Genomic DNA, 20,649 nt, shown 5'->3' on the forward strand with positions numbered 1-20,649 from the left:
TTTCCATATTTACGATTTCCCATATTTGCGGTTTTCCCATATTAGCGTTTTTCCCATATTTGCGGTTTTCCCATGTTTGCGTTTTTCCCATATTTGCCTTTTTCCCATATTTGCGTTTTTCCCATAATTGCGTTTCTCCCATATTTGCGTTTTTCCCATATTTGCGTTTTTCCCATATGTGCGTTTTTTCTATATGTCCGTTTTTCCCATATGTGCGTTTTTCCAATATTTGCGTTTTTCCCATATTTGCGTTTTTCCCATATTTGCGTTTTTCTCATATTTGCGTTTTTCCCATATTTGCGTTTTTCCCATTTTTGCGTTTTTCCCATATTTGCGTTTTTCACATAGTTGCGTTTTTCACATATTTGCGTTTTTCACATATTTGCGTTTCTCATATATTTCGTGAACCTTTGACTGTTCAGACTATGTCCTACCAACCGATTCTTTCCTCTTGTCAAGTTGTACCACAAGTTTATCTTCTCCCATATTTGCAACTTTTCTCATATTTGCGTTTTTCCCATATTTGCGTTTTTCCCATATTTGCGTTTTCCCCATATTTGCTTTTTTTCAATATTTGTGTCTTTCCCATATTTGCGTCTTTCCCATATTTGCGTCTTTGCCACATTTGCGTCTTTGTCACATTTGTGTTTTTGCCACATTTGCGTTTTTCCCATATTTGTGTGTTTCCCATATATGCGTTCCTCTCATATTTGCGTTTTTCCCATATTTGCGTTATTCCCATATTTGAGTTTTTCCCATTTTTGCGTTTTTCCCATATTTGCGTTTTTCCCATATTTGCATTTTTCCCATATTTGCGTCCTTCCCACATTTGCGTCTTTGCCATATTTGCGTCTTTGCAATATTTGCGATATTGCCATATTTGCGTTTCTCCCATATTTGGGATTTCCCATATTTGCGTTTTTCCCATATTTGCGTTTTTCCCATATTTGGGTTTTTGTCATATTTGCGTTTTTCCCATATTTCCGTTTTTGCCATATTTGCGTTTTTCCCATATTTGCCTTTTTGCAATATTTGCGTTTTCCCCATATTTGCGTTGTTCCCATATTTGCGTTTTTCCCTTATTTGCGTTATTCCCATATTTGCGTTTTTCCCATATTTGCGTTTCTCATATATTTCGTGAACCTTTGACTATTCAGACGATGTCCTACCACCCGATTCTTTCCTCTTGTCAAGTTGTACCACAACTTTATATTCTCCCATATTTGCATTTTTCCCATATTTGCGTTTCTCCCGTATTTGCGTTTTTCCCATTTTTGCGTTTTTCCAATATTTGCGTTATTCCAATGTTTGCGTTTTTCCAATATTTGCGTTTTTCCAATATTTGCGTTTTTCCAATATTTGCGTTTTTTTAATATTTGAGTTTTTCCGATATTTGCGTTTTTCCCATATATGCGTTTTTCCCATGTATGCGTTTTTCCCATACATGCGTTTTTTCCATATTTGCGTTTTTCCCATATTTGCGTTTTTGCCGTAGTTTCGCTTTTGCCAAATTTGCGTTTTTGAAAAATTTGCGTTTTTGCCATATTGGCGTTTTTGCCGTATTGGCGTTTTTGCCATATTTTCGTTTTTGCCATATTTTCGTTGTTGCCATATTTTTGTTTTTCCCATATTTGGGTTTTTCTTATATTTGCGATTTAACCATATTTGCGTTTTTCCCATATTTGTGTCTTTCCATTATTTCCGTCTTTCCCATATTTGCGGTTTTCCCATATTTGCGGTTTTCCCATATTTGCTGTTTTCCCATATTTGCGGTTTTCCCATATTTGCGGTTTTCCCATATTTGCGTTTTTCCCCATATTTGCGTTTTTCACCATATTTGCGTTTTTCCCATATTTGCGTTTTCCCATATTTGCGTTTTCCCATATTTGCATTTTTCACATATTTGCGTTTTTCACATATTTGCGTTTCTCATATATTTCGTGAACCTTTGACTGTTCAGACTATGTCCTACCAACCGATTCTTTCCTCTTGTCAAGTTGTACCACAAGTTTATCTTCTCCCATTTTTGCAATTTTCCCATATTTGCGTTTTTCCGATATTTGATTTTTTCCCATATTTGCGTTTTTCCCATATTTGCGTTTTCCCCATGTTTGCGTGTTTCCCATATGTGCGTTCCTCCCATATTTGCGTTTTTCCCATATTTGCGTTATTCCCATATTTGAGTTTTTCCCATTTTTGCGTTTTTCCCATATTTGCGTTCTTCCCATATTTGCGTTTTTCCCATATTTGCGTTTTTCCCATATTATTGTTCTTCCCATATTTGCGTTTCTCATATATTTCGTGAACCTTTGCCTAATCAGACTATGTCCTACCAACCGATTCTTTCCTCATGTCAAGTTGTACCACAAGTTTATCTTCTCCCATATTTGCATTTTTCCCATATTTGCGTTTTCCCATATTTGCGTTTTCCCATATTTGCGTTTTCCCATATTTGCGTTTTCCCATATTTGCGTTTTTCCCATATTTGCGTTTTTCCCATATTTGCGTTATTCCCATATTTGAGTTTTTCCCATTTTTGCGTTTTTCCAATATTTGCGTTTTTCCTATATTTGCGTTTTTCCGATATTTGCGTTTTTCCCATATTTGCGTTTTTCCCATATTTGCATTTTTCCCATATTTGCGTCCTTCCCACATTTGCGTCTTTGCCATATTTGCGTCTTTGCAATATTTGCGATATTGCCATATTTGCGTTTCTCCCATATTTGGGATTTCCCATATTTGCGTTTTTCCCATATTTGCGTTTTTCCCATATTTGGGTTTTTGTCATATTTGCGTTTTTCCCATATTTCCGATTTTGCCATATTTGCGTTTTTCCCATATTTGCCTTTTTGCAATATTTGCGTTTTCCCCATATTTGCGTTTTTCCCATATTTGCGTTTTTCCCATATTTGCGTTTTTCCCTTATTTGCGTTTTTCCCATATTTGCGTTTTTCCCATATTTGCGTTTCTCATATATTTCGTGAACCTTTGACTATTCAGACGATGTCCTACCACCCGATTCTTTCCTCTTGTCAAGTTGTACCACAACTTTATATTCTCCCATATTTGCATTTTTCCCATATTTGCGTTTCTCCCGTATTTGCGTTTTTCCCATTTTTACGTTTTTCCAATATTTGCGTTATTCCAATGTTTGCGTTTTTCCAATATTTGCGTTTTTCCAATATTTGCGTTTTTCCAATATTTGCGTTTTTCCAATATTTGCGTTTTTTTAATATTTGAGTTTTTCCGATATTTGCGTTTTTCCCATATATGCGTTTTTCCCATGTATGCGTTTTTCCCATACATGCGTTTTTTCCATATTTGCGTTTTTCCCATATTTGCGTTTTTGCCGTAGTTTCGCTTTTGCCAAATTTGCGTTTTTGAAAAATTTGCGTTTTTGCCATTTTGGCGTTTTTGCCATATTGGCGTTTTTGCCATATTTTCGTTTTTTCCATATTTTCGTTTTTGCCATATTTTGGTTTTTCCCATATTTGGGTTTTTCTTATATTTGTGTTCTAACCATATTTTCGTTTTTCCCATATTTGTGTCTTTCCATTATTTCCGTCTTTCCCATATTTGCGGTTTTCCCATATTTGCTGTTTTCCCATATTTGCGGTTTTCCCATATTTGCGGTTTTTCCATATTTGCGTTTTTCCCCATATTTGCGTTTTTCACCATATTTGCGTTTTTCCCATATTTGCGTTTTCCCATATTTGCGTTTTCCCATATTTGCGTTTTCCCATATTTGCGTTTTTCCCATATTTGCGTTTTTCCCATATTTGCGTTTTTCCCATATTTGCGTTTTTCCCATATTTGCGTTTTTCACATAGTTGCGTTTTTCACATATTTGCATTTTTCACATATTTGTGTTTCTCATATATTTCGTGAACCATTGACTGTTCAGACTATGTCCTACCAACCGATTCTTTCCTCTTGTCAAGTTGTACCACAAGTTTATCTTCTCCCATATTTGCAATTTTCCCATATTTGCGTTTTTCACATATTTGTGTTTTTCCCATGTTTGCGTTGTTCCCATATTTGCGTTTTTGCCATATTTGCGTGTTTCCCATATTTGGGTTTTTCCCATATTTGCGTTTTTCCCATAATTGCGTTTTTCCCATATTTGCGTTTTTCCCATTTTTGCGTTTCTCCCATATTTGCGTTTTTCCCATATTTGCGTTTTTCCCATATGTGCGTTTTTCCTATATGTCCGTTTTTCCCATATGTGAGTTTTTCCCATATTTGCGTTTTTCCCATATTTGCGTTTTCCCCATATGTGCTTTTCTCCCTTATTTGCGTTTTTCCCATATTTGCGTTTCTCATATATTTCGTGAACCTTTGACTATTCAGACTATGTCCTACCACCCGATTGTTTCCTCTTGTCAAGTTCTACCACAACTTTATCTTCTCCCATATTTGCATTTTTCCCATATTTGCGTTTCTCCCTTATTTGTGTTTTTCCCATTTTTGCGTTTTTCCAATATTTGCGTTATTGAATGTTTGCGTGTTTCTAATATTTGCGTTTTTCCAATATTTGCGTTTTTCCAATATTTGCTTTTTTTTAATATTTGAGTTTTTCCGATATTTGCGTTTTTCCCATTTATGCGTTTTACCCATACATGCGTTTTTTCCATATTTGCATTTTTCCCATATTTGCGTTTTTGCCGTAGTTTCGTTTTTGCCATATCTGCGTTTTTGAAAACTTTGCGTTTTTGCCATATTGGCGTTTTTGCCATATTGGCGTTTTTGCCATATTTTCGTTTTTGCCATATTTCGTTTTTGCCATATTTTGGTTTTTCCCATATTTGGGTTTTTCTTATATTTGCGCATTAACCATATTTGCGTTTTTCCCATATTTGTGTCTTTTCCATATTTGCGTCTTTCCCATATTTGCGGTTTTCCCATATTTGCGGTTTTCCCATATTTGCGGTTTTCCCATATTGGCGGTTTTCCCATATTTGCGGTTTTCCCATTTTTGCGTTTTTCCCCATATTTGCGTTTTTCCCCATATTTGCGTTTTTTTCATATTTGCGTTTTCCCATATTTGCGTTTTCCCATATTTGCGTTTTCCCATATTTGCGTTTTTCCTATATTTGCGTTTTTCCCATATTTGCGTTTTTCCCATATTTGCGTTTTTCTCATATTTGCGTTTTTCCGATATTTGCGTTTTTCCCATATTGGGTTTTTCCCATATTTACGTTTTTCCCATATTTGCGTTTTTCACATAGTTGCGTTTTTCACATATTTGCATTTTTCACATATTTGCGTTTCTCATATATTTCGTGAACCTTTGACTGTTCAGACTATGTCCTACCAACCGATTCTTTCCTCTTGTCAAGTTGTACCACAAGTTTATCTTCTCCCATATTTGCATTTTTCCCATTATGCGTTTTCCCATATTTGCATTTTCCCATATTTGCGTTTTTCCGATATTTGCGTTTTTCCCATATTTGCGTTTTTCCCATATTTGCGTTTTTCTCATATTTTCATTTTTTCCCATTTTTGCGTTTTTCCAATATTTGCGTTTTTCCAATATTCGCGTTCTTCCCATATTTGCGTTTTTCCCATATTTGCGTTTTTCCCATATTCGCGTTTTTCCCATATTTGCGTTTTCCCATATTTGCGTTTTCCCATATTTGCGTTTTTCCCATATTTGCGTTTTTCCCATATTTGCGTTTTTCCCATATTTGCGTTTTTCCCATATTTGCGTTTTTCACATAGTTGCATTTTTCACATATTTGCATTTTTCACATATTTGTGTTTCTCATATATTTCGTGAACCATTGACTGTTCAGACTATGTCCTACCAACCGATTCTTTCCTCTTGTCAAGTTGTACCACAAGTTTATCTTCTCCCAAATTTGCAATTTTCCCATATTTGCGTTTTTCACATATTTGTGTTTTTCCCATGTTTGCGTTGTTCCCATATTTGCGTTTTTGCCATATTTGCGTTTTTGCCATATTTGCGTTTTTGCCATATTTGCGTTTATGCCATATTTGCGTTTTTGCCATATATGCGTTTTCGCCATATTCGAGTTTTTCCCTTATTTTCGTTTTTCAAATATTTGCGGTTTTCCCATATTTACGATTTCCCATATTTGCGATTTTGCCATATTAGCGTTTTTCCCATATTTGCCTTTTCACCATATTTGCGTTTTTCCCATAATTGCGTTTTTCCCATATTTGTGTTTTTCCCATATTTGCGTTTTTCCCATATTTGCGTTTTTCCCATATTTGCGTGTTTCCCATATTTGCGTGTTTCCCATATTTGGGTTTTTCCCATATTTGCGTTTTTCCCATAATTGCGTTTTTCCCATATTTGCGTTTTTCCCATTTTTGCGTTTCTCCCATATTTGCGTTTTTCCCATATTTGCGTTTTTCCCATATGTGCGTTTTTCCTATTTGTCCGTTTTTCCCATATGTGAGTTTTTCCCATATTTGCGTTTTTCCCATATTTGCGTTTTCCCCATATGTGCTTTTCTCCCTTATTTGCGTTTTTCCCATATTTGCGTTTCTCATATATTTCGTGAACCTTTGACTATTCAGACTATGTCCTACCAACCAATTCTTTCCTCTTGTCAAGTTGTACAACAAGTTTATCTTCTCCCACATTTGCGTTTATCCCATATTTGCGATTTTCCCATATTTCCGTCTTTCCCATAGTTGCGTCTTTCCCAAATTTGCGTCTACCCATATTTGCGTCTTAGCCATATTTGCATCTTTGCCACATTTGCATCTTTGCCACATTTGCATCTTTGCCACATTTGCATCTTTGCCACATTTGCATCTTTGCCACATTTGCGTCTTTGCGACATCTGCATCTTTGCCACATTTGCGTCTTTGCCACATTTGCGTTTTTCTCATATTTGCGTTTTACCCATATTTGCGTTTTTCCCATATTTGCGTTTTTCCCATATTTGCGTTTTCCCCATATTTGCGTTTTCCCCATATATGCGTTTTCGCCATATTTGCGTTTTCCCCATATTTGCGTTTTCCCCATATTTGCGTTTTTCTCATATCTGATTTTTTTCAATATTTGCGTCTTTCCCATATTTGCGTCTTTCCCATATTTGCGTCTTTGCCACATTTGCGTCTTTGCCAAATTTCCGTCTTTGCCACATTTGCGTTTTTCCCATATTTGCGTTATTCCCATATTTACGTTTTTCCCATATTTGCGTTTTTCACATAGTTGCGTTTTTCACATATTTGCGTTTTTCACATATTTGCGTTTCTCATATATTTCGTGAACCTTTGACTGTTCAGACTATGTCCTACCAACCGATTCTTTCCTCTTGTCAAGTTGTACCACAAGTTTATCTTCTCCCATATTTGCATTTTTCCCATTATGCGTTTTCCCATATTTGCATTTTCCCATATTTGCGTTTTTCCGATATTTGCGTTTTTCCCATATTTGCGTTTTTCCCATATTTGCGTTTTTCTCATATTTTCATTTTTTCCCATTTTTGCGTTTTTCCAATATTTGCGTTTTTCCAATATTCGCGTTTTTCCCATATTTGCGTTTTTCCCATATTTGCGTTTTTCCCATATTCGCGTTTTTCCCATATTTGCGTCCTTCCCACATTTGCGTCTTTGCCATATTTGTGTCTTTGCAATATTTGGGATTTCCCATATTTGCGGTTTTCCCATATTTGCGTTTTTCCCATATTTGGGTTTTTGTCATATTTGTGTTTTTCCCATATTTCCGTTTTTGCCATATTTGCGATTTTCCTATATTTGCCTTTTCGCAATATTTGCGTTTTCCCCATATTTGCGTTTTTCCCATATTAGCGATTTTCCCATATTTGCGTTTTTCCCATATTTGCGTATTTCCCTTATTTGCGTTTTTCCCATATTTTCGTTTTTCCCATATTTGCGTTTCTCATATATTTCATGAACCTTTGACTGTTCAGACTATGTCCTACCAACCGATTCTTTCCTCTTGTCAAGTTGTACCACAAGCTTATCTTCTCCCATATTTGCATTTTTCCCATATTTGCGTTTTCCCATATTTGCGTTTTCCCATATTTGCGTTTTTCCGATATTTGCGTTTTTCCCATATTTGCGTTTTTCCCATATTTATGTTTTTCTCATATTTTCGTTTTTTCCCATTTTTGCGTTTTTCCAATATTTGCGTTTTTCCCATATTTGCGTTTTTCCCATATTTGCGTTTTTCCCATATTTGCGTTTTTGCCATATTTGCGTCCTTCCCACATTTGCGTCTTTGCCATATTTGCGTCTTTGCAATATTTGCGATTTTGCCATATTTGCGTTTCTCCCATATTTGGGATGTCCCATATTTGCGTTTTTCCCATATTTGCGTTTTTCCCATATTTGGGTTTTTGTCATATTTGCATTTTTCCCATATTTCCGTTTTTGCCATATTTGCGATTTTCCCATATTTGCCTTTTTGCAATATTTGCGTTTTCCCCATATTTGCGTTTTTCCCATATTTGCGTTTTTCCCATATTTGCGTTTTTCCCATATTTGCGTTTTTCCCTTATTTGCGTTTTTCCCATATTTGCGTTTTTCCCATATTTGCGTTTCTCATATATTTCGTGAACCTTTGACTATTCAGACGATGTCATACCACCCGATTCTTTCCTCTTGTCAAGTTGTACCACAACGTTATCTTCTCCCATATTTGCATTTTTCCCATATTTGCGTTTCTCCCGTATTTGCGTTTTTCCCATTTTTGCGTTATTCCAATATTTGCGTTTTTTTAATATTTGAGTTTTTCCGATATTTGCGTTTTTCCCATATATGCGTTTTTCCCATGTATGCGTTTTTCCCATACATGCGTTTTTTCCATATTTGCGTTTTTCCCATATTTGCGTTTTTGCCGTAGTTTCGCTTTTGCCAAATTTGCGTTTTTGAAAAATTTGCGTTTTTGCCATATTGGCGTTTTTGCCATATTGGCGTTTTTGCCATATTTTCGTTTTTGCCATATTTTCGTTTTTGCCATATTTTGGTTTTTCCCATATTTGGGTTTTTCTTATATTTGCGTTTTAACCATATTTGCGTTTTTCCCATATTTGTGTCTTTCCCATATTTCCGTCTTTCCCATATTTGCGGTTTTCCCATATTTGCGGTTTTCCCATATTTGCAGTTTTCCCATATTTGCGGTTTTCCGATATTTGCGGTTTTCCCATATTTGCGTTTTTCCCCATATTTGCGTTTTTCCCCATATTTGCGTTTTTCCCATATTTGCGTTTTTCCATATTTGCGTTTTCCCATATTTGCGTTTTTCCCATATTTGCGTTTTTCCCATATTTGCATTTTTCTCATATATGCGTTTTTCCCATATTTGCGTTTTTCCCATATTTGCGTTTTTCCCATATTTGCGTTTTTCACATAGTTGCGTTTTTCACATATTTGCATTTTTCACATATTTGTGTTTCTCATATATTTCGTGAACCTTTGACTGTTCAGACTATGTCCTACCAACCGATTCTTTCCTCTTGTCAAGTTGTACCACAAGTTTATCTTATCCCATATTTGCAATTTTCCCATATTTGCGTTTTTCACATATTTGTGTTTTTCCCATATTTGCGTTGTTCCCATATTTGCGTTTTTGCCATATTTGCGTTTTTGCCATATTTGCGTTTTTGCCATTATGCGTTTTTGCCATATTTGTGTTTATGCCATATTTGCGTTTTTGCCATATATGCGTTATCGCCATTTTTGAGTTTTTCCCTTATTTTCGTTTTTCCAATATTTGCGGTGTTCCCATATTTACGATATCCCATATTTGCAATTTTCCCATATTAGCGTTTTTCCCATATTTGCGTTTTTCCTATGTTTGCGTTTTTCCCATATTTGCCTTTTCCCCATATTTGCGTTTTTCCCATAAATGCGTTTCTCCCATATTTGCGTTTTTCCCATTTTTGCGTTTCTCCCATATTTGCGTTTTTCCCATATTTGCGTTTTTCCCATATGTGCGTTTTTCCTATATGTCCGTTTTTCCCATTTGTGCGTTTTCCCCATATATGCGTTTTCGCCATATTTGCGTTTTCCCCATATTTGCGTTTTCCCCATATTTGCGTTTTTCCCATATTTGCTTTTTTTCAATATTTGCATCCTTCCCATATTTGCGTCTTTCCCATATTTGCGTCTTTGCCACATTTGCGTCTTTGCCAAATTTCCGTCTTTGCCACGTTTGCGTTTTTCCCATATTTGCGTTTTTCCCATATTTCGTCTTTCCCATATTTCGTTTTTCCCATATTTGCGTTTTTCCCATATTTGCGTTTTTCCCATACTTGCGTTTTTCTTATATTTGCGTTTCTCTTATATTTCGTGAACGTTTGACTATTCAGACTATGTCCTACCAACCGATTCTTTCCTCTTGTCAAGTTGTACCACAAGTCTATCTTCTCCCATATTGGCATTTTACCCATATTTGCGTTTCACCCATATTTGCGTTCTTCCCATATTTTCACCCATATTTGCATTCTTCGCATATTTACGATCTTCCCATGTTTGTGTTTTTCCCTTATTTGCGTTTTTCCCATATTTGCGTTTTTCTCATATTTGCGTTTTTCCCATATTTGCGTTTGCCCATATTTGCGTTTTTCCCATATTTGCGCTTTCACATATTTGCGTTTTTCACATATTTGCGTTTTTCACATATTTGCGTTTCTCATATATTTCGTGAACCTATGACTGTTCAGTCTATGTCCTACCAACCGATTCTTTCCTCTTGTCAAGTTGTACCACAAGTTTATCTTCTCCCATATTTGCAATTTTCCCATATTTGCGTTTTTCCCATATTTGCGTTTTTCCCATATTTACGTTTTTCCCATATTTGCGTGTTTCCCATATTTGCGTTACTCCCATATTTGCGTTCTTCCCATATTTGCGTTATTCCCATATTTGAGTTTTTCCCATATTTGCATTTTTCCCATATTTGCGTTTTTCCCACATTTGCGTTTTTCCCAAATTTGTGTTTTTCCCATATTTGCGTTTTTCCCATATTTGCGTTTCTCATATATTTCGTGACCCTTTGACTATTCAGACTATGTCCTACCAACCGATTCTTTCCTCTTTTCAAGTTGTACCACAACTTTATCTTCTTCCATATTTGCATTTTTCCCATATTTGCGTTTCTCCCGTATTTGCGTTTTTCCCATTTTTGCGTTTTTCCAATATTTGCGTTATTCCAATGTTTGCGTTTTTCTAATATTTGCGTTTTTCCAATATTTGCGTTTTTCCAATATTTGCTTTTTTTTAATATTTGAGTTTTTCCGATATTTGCGTTTTTCCCATGTATGCGTTTTTCCCATACATGCGTTTTTTCCATATTTGCGTATTTCCCATATTTGCGTTTTTGCCGTAGTTTCGTTTTTGCCATATTTGCGTTTTTGAAAAATTTGCGTTTTTGCCATATTGGCGTTTTTGCCATATTGGCGTTTTTGCCATAATTTCGTTTTTCCCATATTTGGGTTTTTCTTATATTTGCGCTTTAACCATATTTGCGTTTTTCCCATATTTGTGTCTTTCCCATATTTGCGTCATTCCCATATTTGCGGTTTTCCCATATTTGCGCTTTTCCCATATTTGCGGTTTTCCCATATTAGCGTTTTTTCCATATTTGGGATTTCCCATATTTGCGTTTTTCCCATATTTGGGTTTTTGTCATATTTGCGTTTTCCCCATATTTGCGTTTTTGCCATATTTGCGTTCTTCTCATATCTGCGTTCTTCCCATATTTGCGTTCTTCCCATATTTGTGTTTTTCCCATATTTGTGTTTTTCCCATATTTGTGTTTTTCCCATATTTGCGTTTTTCCCACATTTGCGTTTTTCCCATATTTGCGTTTTTCCCACATTTGCGTTTTTCCTATATTTGCGTTTTTCCCATATTTGCGTTTCGCATATATTTCGTGAACCTTTGACTGTTCAGAATATGTCATACCAACCGATTCTTTCCTCTTGTCATGTTGTACCACAAGTTGATCTTCTCCCATATTTGCGTATTTCCCATATTTGCGTTTTTCCCATACTTCCGTTTTGCCATATTTGCGTTTTTGCCATACTTGCGTTTTTGCCATATTTGCGTTTTTGCCATATATGCGTTATTGCCATATTTGCGTTTTGCCATATTTTGGTTTTTCCCATATTTGGGTTTCTCCCATATTTGCGATTTAACCATATTTGCGTCTTAGCCATATTTGCGTTTTGCCCATATTTGCGTTTTTCCCATATTTCTGTTTTTCCCATATTTGCGGTTTTCCCATATTTGCTTTTCTCCCATATTTGCATTTTTCCCATATTTGCGTTTTTTTCATATTTGCGTGTTTCTCATATTTGCGTTTTTCCCATATTTGCGTTTTTCCCATATTTGCGTTTTTTCCCATTTTGCGATTTTCCCATTTTGCGATTTTCCCATTTTGCGTTTTTCCCATATTTGCGTTTTTTCCATATTTGCGTTTTTCCCATATTTGCATCTTTCTCATATTTGCGTCATTCCCATATTTGCGTCTTTCCCATAGTTGTGTCTTTCCCACATTTGCGTCTTTCCCATATTTGCGTCTTTCCCATATTTGCGTCTTTCCCATATTTGTGATATTGCCATAAATGCGATTTTGCCATAATTGCGATTTTCAAATTTTTGCGTTTTTCCCATATTTGGCCATATTTGCATTTTAGCCATATTTGCGTTTTTCCCATATTTGCGTTTTTCCCATATTTGCGTTTTTCCCATATTTGCGTTTTTCCCGTATTTGCGTTTTTCCCATATTTGCGTTTCTCCCATATTTGCGTTATTCCCATATTTGCGTTTCTCCCATATTTGCGTTTTTGCCATATTTACGTTTTTCATATATTTCGAGAACCTTTGACTATTCAGACTATGTCCTACCAACCGATACTTTCCTCTTGTCAAGTGGTACCACAAGTTTATCTTTCCCCATATTTGCATTTTTCTCCTAATTGCGTTTTTCCCATATTTGCGTTTTTCCAATATTTGCGTTTTTGCCATATTTTTTCCCATATTTGCGTTTTTCCCATATTTGCGTTTTTCCAATATTTGCGTTTTTGCCATATTTTTTCCCATATTTGCGTTTTTCCTATATTTGCGTTTATACCATATTTGCGATTTGCCATATTTGCGATTTGCCATATTTGCGATTTGCCATATGTGCGATTTGCCATATTTGCGTTTTTGCCATATTTGCGTTTTTGCCATATTTGCGTTTCTGCCATATTTGGGTCTTTCCATATTTCCGTTTTTGCCATATTTACGTTTTTGCCATATTTTCGATTTTGCCATATTTCCGATTTCCTTATTTTCAATTTTGCCATATTTTCGATTTTGCAATATTTCCGATTTTGCCATATTTCCGCTTTTGCCATATTTCCGCTTTTGCCATATTTCCGTTTTTGCCATATATCCGTTTTTGCCATATGTCCATTTTTGCTATATTTCCGTTTTTGCCATATTTGCGTTTTTCCCATATTTCAGTTTTTCCTATATTTGCGTTTTTCCCATATTTGCGTTTTTCCCATATTTGTGTTTTTCCCATATTTGCGTTTTTGCCATTTTTGCGTTTTTGCCATATTTGCGTTTTTGCCATATTTGCATTATTGCTATATTTGCCTTTTCGCCATATTTGCGTTTTTGCCATATTTTTCATTTTAGCCATATTTGCGTTTTTACCATATTTGCGTTTTTGCCATATTTTGGTTTTTCCCATATTTGGGTTGTTCCCATATTTGCTTTATAACCATATTTGCGTCTTAACCATAATTGCATTCTTCCTATATTTGCGGTTTACTCATATTTGCGTTCTTACCATATTTGCGGTTTCCCCATATTTCCGGTTTTTCCATATTTGCGTTTTTCCCATAATTGCGTTTTTCCCATAATTGCGTTTTTCCCATAATTGTGTTTTTCCCATAATTGTGTTTTTCCCATATTTGCGTTATTTCCATATTTGCGTTTTTCCCATATTTGTGTTTTTCCCATAATTGCGTTTTTCCCATATTTGCGTTTTCCCATATTTGCGTTTTTCCCATATTTGCGTTTTTCCCATATTTTCGTTTTTCCCATATTTACGTTTTTCCCATATTTGCGTTTTTCCCATATTTACGTTTTTCCCATATTGTCATTTTTCCCATATTTGCGTTTCACATATATTTCGTGAACCTTTGACTATTCAGACTATGTCCTACCAACCGATTCTTTCCTCTTGTCAAGTTGTACCACAAGTTTATCTTCTCCCATATTTGCATTTTTCCCATATTTGCGTTTTTCCCATTTTTGCGTTTTTCCAATATTTACGTTTTTCCAATATTTGCGTTTTTCCAATATTTGCGTTTTTCCGATATTTGCGTCTATCCGATATTTGCGTTTTTCCGATATTTGCGTTTTTCCGCTATTTTCGTTTTTCCCATATTTGCGTTTGTCCCATATTTGCGTTTTTCTCATATTTGCGTTTTCCCACATTTGCGATTTTCCCATATTTGCGATTTTCCCATATTTGCTTTTTTCCCATATTTTCGTTTTTGCCATATTTACGTTTTTGCCATAATTGCGGTTTTGCCATATTTGCGGTTTTGCCATATTTGCGGTTTTTCCATACTTGCCTTTCTGCTAAATTTGCGTTTATGCCAATATTTCATTCATGCCAAATTTGCGTTTTGTGCAAATTTGCGTGTTTGCCAAATTTGCGTTTTCGCCAAATTTGCGTTTTTGCCTAATTTGCATTTTTGCCTAATTTGCGTTTTTGCCTAATTTCCGTTTTTGCCTAATTCTCGTTTTTGCTATATTTGCGTTTTTGCCATATTTGCGTTTTTACCGTATTTGCGTTTTTGCCGTATTTGCGTTTTTGCCGTATTTGTTTTTTTGCCATATTAGCGTTTTTGCCATATTTGCGATTTTGGCATACTTGGGTTTTTGCCATACTTGGGTTTTTGCCATACTTGGGTTTTTGCCATACTTGGGTTTTTGCCATACTTGGGTTTTTGCCATACATGGGTTTTTGCCATACTTATGTTTTTGCCATACTTGGGTTAATGCCATACTTGGGTTTTTCCCATACTTGGGTTTTTGCCATACTTACCTTTCTCCTATAATTCGAGAATCTTTAACGAATTTTCCCATATCTGTGTCTTTCACATATCTGTGTCTTTCCCACATCTGCGTTCTTCCAATATCTCCGATTTTCCCGTTTGTGCGTTTTTCCAATATTTGCGATTTTCCCATATTTGCGTTTTTCCCTTATTTGCGTTTTTCCCATATTTGCGTTTTTCCCATGTTTGCAATTTCCCATATTTGCGTTTTTCCCATATTTGCGTTTTTCCCGTATTTGCTTTTTCCCATATTTGCGTTTTTCCCATATTTGGGTTTTTCCCATATTTGGGTTTTTCCCATATTTGCGTCTTTCCCATATTTGCGTCCCTCCCATATTCGCGTCTTTCCCATATTCGCTTTTTACCCATATTTGCGTCTTTGCCATATTTGTGTCTATGACATATTTGCGTTTTCCCATATTAGCGTTTTTCCCATATTTGCGTTTTTGCCACATTTGCGTTTTTCTCATATTTGCAATTTTCCCATATTTGCGTTTTTTCCATATTTGCGTTTTTCCAATATTTGCGTTTTTCCCACATTTGCGTCTTTCCCATATTTGCGTCTTTGCCATATTTGCGTCTTTGCCATATTTGCGTATTTGCCATATTTGCGATTTTCCCATATTTGCGTTTTTCACATATGTGCGTCTTCCCCATATGTGCGTTTTTCCCATACGTGCGTTTTTCCCATATGTGCGTTTTTCCCATATTTGCGTTTTTCCCATATTTTCGTTTTTGCCATATTTGCGTTTTTGCCATATTTCCGTTTTTGCCATATTTGCCTTTTTCCCATATTTGCGTTTTTGCCATTTTTGCGTTTTCCCCATATTTGCGTTTCTCATATATTTCGTGAACCTTCAACGATTCAGACTGTGTCCTACCAACCCATTCTTTATTATTGTCAAGTTGTGCCACTACTTTATTTTCTCCCATTTTTGCATGTTTCCCATATTTGCGTTTTTGCCATATTTACGTTTCTGCCATATTTGCGTTTGTGTCATATTTGCGTTTCTGCCATATTTGTGTTTCTGCCATATTTGCGTTTCTGCCATATTTGCGTTTCTGCCATATTTGCGTTTCTGTCATATTTGCGTTTCTGCCATATTTGCGTTTCTGCCATATTTGCGTTTTTGCCATATTTGTAACTTGCCATATTTTTGTTTTTGCCATATTTGCGTTTTTGCCATATTTGTGTTTTTGCCTTATTTGTGTTTTCGCCATCTTCGCGTTTTTGTCATTTTTGCGTTCTTCCCTTTTTTGCGTTCTTGCCTTTTTTGCGTTTTTGCCATATTTGCGTTTTTGCCATATTTGCGTTTTTCCCATATTTGCTTTTTTCCCATATTTGCGCTTTTGCCATTTTTGCGTTTTTTCCATTTTTGCGATTTTGCCATTTTTGCGTTTTTGCCATTTTTGCGATTTTGCTAGTTCTGCGTTTTTGCCACTTTTGCGTTTTTGCCTTTTTTGCGTTTTTGTCATTATTGCGTTTTTGTCATTTTTGCGTTTTTGCGTTTTTTGCGTATTTGCCTTTTTGCGTTTTTGCCTTTTTTGCGTTTTTGCCTTTTTTGCGTTTTTGCCTTTTTTGCATCTTTGCGCTTTTTGCGTTTTTGCCTTTTTTGCGTTTTTGCCTTTTTCGTTTTTTCCATATTTGCGTTTCTGCCATATTTGCGTTTCTGCCGTATTTGCGTTTCTTCCGTATTTGCGTTTTTGCCGTATTTGCGTTTTTGCCATATTTGCGTTTTTGCCGTAATTGCGTTTTTGCCGTAATTGCGTTTTTGCCATATTTGCTTCTTGCCATATTTGCGATTTTCCCTTATTTGCGTTTTTGCCTTATTTGCGTTTTTGCCATATTTGCGTTTTTGCCATATTTGCGTTTTTCCCATATTTGCGTTTTTCCCATATTTGCAATTTTCCCATATTTGCATTTTTCCCATATTTGTGTTTTTCCCATATTTGCGTTTTTTCCATATTTGCGTTTTTCCCATATCTGCATTTTCCCTATATCTGCGTTTTTCCCATATCTGCGTTTTTCCCATATCTGCGTTTTTCCAATATCTGCGTTTTTCCAATATCTGCGTTTTTCCCATATCTGCGTTTTCCCCATATCTGCGTTTTTCCCATATATGCGTTTTTCCAAATCTAAGTTTTTCCCATATTTGCGTTTTTCCCATATTTGCGTTTTTCCCACATTCGCGTTGTTCCGATATCTGCGTTTTTGCCATTTTTGTGTTTTTGCCATACTGCGTTTTTGCCATATTGCGTTTTTGCCATATTGCAGTTGGGGCATATCGCGTTTTTGCCGTATTTTGTTTTGCCATATGTTCGATTTTGCAATATTTTCGATTTTGCCATGTTTACATTATTGCCTTTTTTCGTTTTTGCCATATTTTCATTTTTGCCATGTTTGTGTTTTTGCCATGTTTGCGTTTTTGCCATGTTTGAGTTTTTGCCATGTTTTGCGTTTTTGCCATGTTTGCGTTTTTCCCACATTTGCGTTTCCCACATTTGCGTCTTACCCACATTTGCGTCTTTCCCACATTTGCGTCTTTCCCACATCTGCGTTTCTCTAATATTTCGTGAACCTTTGATGCTTCAGATTATGTCCTACCAACCGATTTTTGCCCCTTGCCAAGTTGTGATAAAAGTTGATCTTCTCCCTAATTTGCGTTTTTCCCATATTTGCGTTATTCCCATATTTGCGTTTTCCCCATATTTGCATTTCTTCCCATATTTGCGTTTTTTCCATATCTGCGTTTTTCCCATATCTGCGTTTCTCCCATCTCTGCGTTTCTCCCATATCTGCATTTCTCCCATATCTGCGTTTTTCCCATATCTGCGTTTTTCCCATATCTGCATTTTTCCCATATCTGCGTTTTTCCCATATGTGCGTTTTCCCATATCCTTGTGTTTCCTATATCTGCGTATTTGCCATATTTTCGTTTTTCCATAATTTCGTTTTTGCCATATTTGCGTTATTGCCATATTTGCGGTTTTGCCATATTTGCGTTTTTGCCATATTTGCGTTTTTGCCATACTTGGGTTTTTGCCATACTTGGGTTTTTGCCACAACTGGGTTTTTGCCACACTTGGGTTTTTGCCACACTTGGGTTTTTGCCACACTTGGGTTTTTGCCACACTGGGGTTTTTGCCATACTTGTGTTTTTGCCATACTTGGGTTTTTGCCATACTTGGGTTTTGCCGTACTTGTTTTTTTGCCATACATGGGTTTTTGGCATACTTGGGTTTTTGCCATACTTGCTTTTTTTCCATATTTACCTTTCTCATATAATTCGTGAACCTAAACGATTCAGACTATGTCCTACCAACCAATTCTTTCCTGTTGTCAAGTTGTGGCAAAGGTTTATCTTCTCCCACATTTGTGTCTTTCCCAACATTTGCGTCTTTCCCAACATTTGCGTCTTTCCCAACATATGCGTCTTTCCCAAGTTTTGCGTCTTTCCCAACATTTGCGTCTTTCCCAACATTTGCGTCTTTCCCAACATTTGCGTCTTTCCCAACATTTGCGTCCTTCCCACATTTGCGTCCTTCCCACATTTGCGTCCTTTCCAAATTTGCGTCTTTCCCTCATTTGCGTCTTTCTCTCATTTGCATCTTTCCCTCATTTGCGTCTTTCCCTCATTTGCATCTTTCCCTCATTTGCGTCTTTCCCTCATTTGCGTCTTTCCCTCACTTACGTCTTTCCCTCATTTACGTCTTTCCCTCGTTTACGCCTTTCCCTCGTTTATGTCTCTCCCTCATTTGCGATTCTCTAATATTTCGTGAACCTATGATGCTTCACATTATGTCTCACCAACCGATTCTTACCTCTTGCCATGTTGTGCCACAAGTTGATCTTCTCCCATATTTGCGTTTTTCCCATATCTGCGTTTTTCCCCTATCTGCATTTTTCCCATATTTGCGTTTTTCCCATATCTGCGTTTTTCCCATATTTGCGTTTTTCCCATATCTGCGTTTTCCCACATTCACTTTTTTCCGATATCTGCGTTTTTGCCACTTTTGTGTTATTGCCATACTGCGTTTTTGCCATATTGCGTTTTTGCCATATTGCGTTTGTGGCATATTGCGTTTTTGCCATATTTTGTTTTACCATATGTTCGATTTTGCCATATTTTCGGTTTTGCCATGTTTACATTTTTGCCATGTTTTCGTTTTTGCCATATTTTCGTTTTTGCCATATTTTCGATTTTGCCATATTTTCGTTTTTGCCATAATTCGTTTTTGCCATAATTTCGTTTTTGCTATAATTTCGTTTTTGCCATGTTTGCGTTTTTGCAATGTTTGCGTTTTTGCACATGTTAGCGTTTTTACCATGTTTGCGCTTTTCCCACATTTGCGTTTCCCACATTTGCGTCTTTCCCACATTTGCGTCTTTCCCACATTTGCGTCTTTCCCACATTTGCGTTTCTCCAATATTTCGTGAACCTTTGATGCTTCAGATTATGTCTTACCAACGTATTTTTGCCCCTTGCCAAGTTGTGATACAAGTTGATCTTCATACAAATTTGCGTTTTTCCCATATTTGCGTTATTCCCATATTTGCGTTTTTCCTATATTTGCATTTATTCCCATATTTGCGTTTTTCCCATATCTGCATATTTCCCATATCTGCGTTTCTCCCATATCTGTGTTTCTCCCACATCTGCATTTCTCCCATATCTGCGTTTTTCCCATATCTGCGTTTTTCCCATATCTGCGTTTTTCCCATATCTGCGTTTTTCCCACATGTGCATTTTCCCATATCTGCGTGTTTCCGATTTCTGCGTTTTTTCCATATTCGTGTTTTTGCCATATTTGCGTTTTTGCCATATTTGTGACTTGCCATATTTTTGTTTTTGCCATATTTGCGTTTTTGCCATATTTGTGCTTTTGCCATATTTGTGTTTTCGCCATCTTTGTGTTTTTGTCATTTTTGCGTTCTTGCCTTTTTTGAGTTCTTGCCTGTTTTGCGTTTTTGCCTTTTCTGCGTTTTTGCCTTTTTTGTGTGTTTACCTTTTTTGTGCTTTCCATATTTGCGTTTCTGCCATATTTGCGTTTTTGCCACATTTGCGTTTTTGCCATATTTGCGTTTTTCCCATATTTGCGTTCTTCCTATATTTGCGTTTTTGTGATTTTTGCGTTTTTTCCATTTTTGCAATTTTGCTATTTTTACGTTTTTGCCATTTTTTCGTTTTTGCTAGTTTTGCGTTTTTGCCTTTTTGCGTTTTTTCCATATTTGTGTTTTTGCCATATTTGCGTTTTTGCCAGATTTGTGATATTGCCATTTTTGCGTCTTTGCCATTTTTGCGTTTTTGTCATTTTTGCGTTTTTGCCTTTTTTGCGTTTTTGCCTTTTTTGCGTTTTTGCCTTTTCTGCGTTTTTGCCTTTTTTGCGTTTTTGCCTTTTTTGCGTTTTTGTATTTTTTGCGTTTTTGCCTTTTTGCGTTTTTGCCTTTTTCGTTTTTTCTATATTTGCGTTTCTGCCGTATTTGCGTTTCTGCCGTATTTGCGTTTCTGCCGTATTTGCGTTTCTGCCGTATTTGCGTTTTTGCCGTATTTGCGTTATTGCCGTATTTGCGTTTTTGCCA

At 36.2% G+C, this 20,649-nt stretch overlaps 2 protein-coding genes across 2 annotated transcripts; both read right to left on the bottom strand.

Moving 5' to 3' along the window:
- Positions 1–2,371: 2,371 nt before the first annotated feature.
- LOC126183968 (uncharacterized) lies at positions 2,372–2,941 on the bottom strand. Its single transcript, XM_049926319.1, has one exon. It carries the CDS (start codon positions 2,939–2,941, stop codon positions 2,372–2,374), a length of 570 nt encoding a protein of 189 aa, XP_049782276.1.
- A 13,602-nt stretch (positions 2,942–16,543) lies between these two features.
- On the bottom strand, positions 16,544–17,383 carry LOC126183969 (glutamic acid-rich protein-like). Its single transcript, XM_049926320.1, has one exon. It carries the CDS (start codon positions 17,381–17,383, stop codon positions 16,544–16,546), a length of 840 nt encoding a protein of 279 aa, XP_049782277.1.
- Positions 17,384–20,649: the final 3,266 nt, after the last annotated feature.

This window comes from Schistocerca cancellata, chromosome 4 (genome assembly GCF_023864275.1).
Source record: "Schistocerca cancellata isolate TAMUIC-IGC-003103 chromosome 4, iqSchCanc2.1, whole genome shotgun sequence".
NCBI classification, from domain to species: Eukaryota; Metazoa; Arthropoda; class Insecta; order Orthoptera; family Acrididae; genus Schistocerca; species Schistocerca cancellata.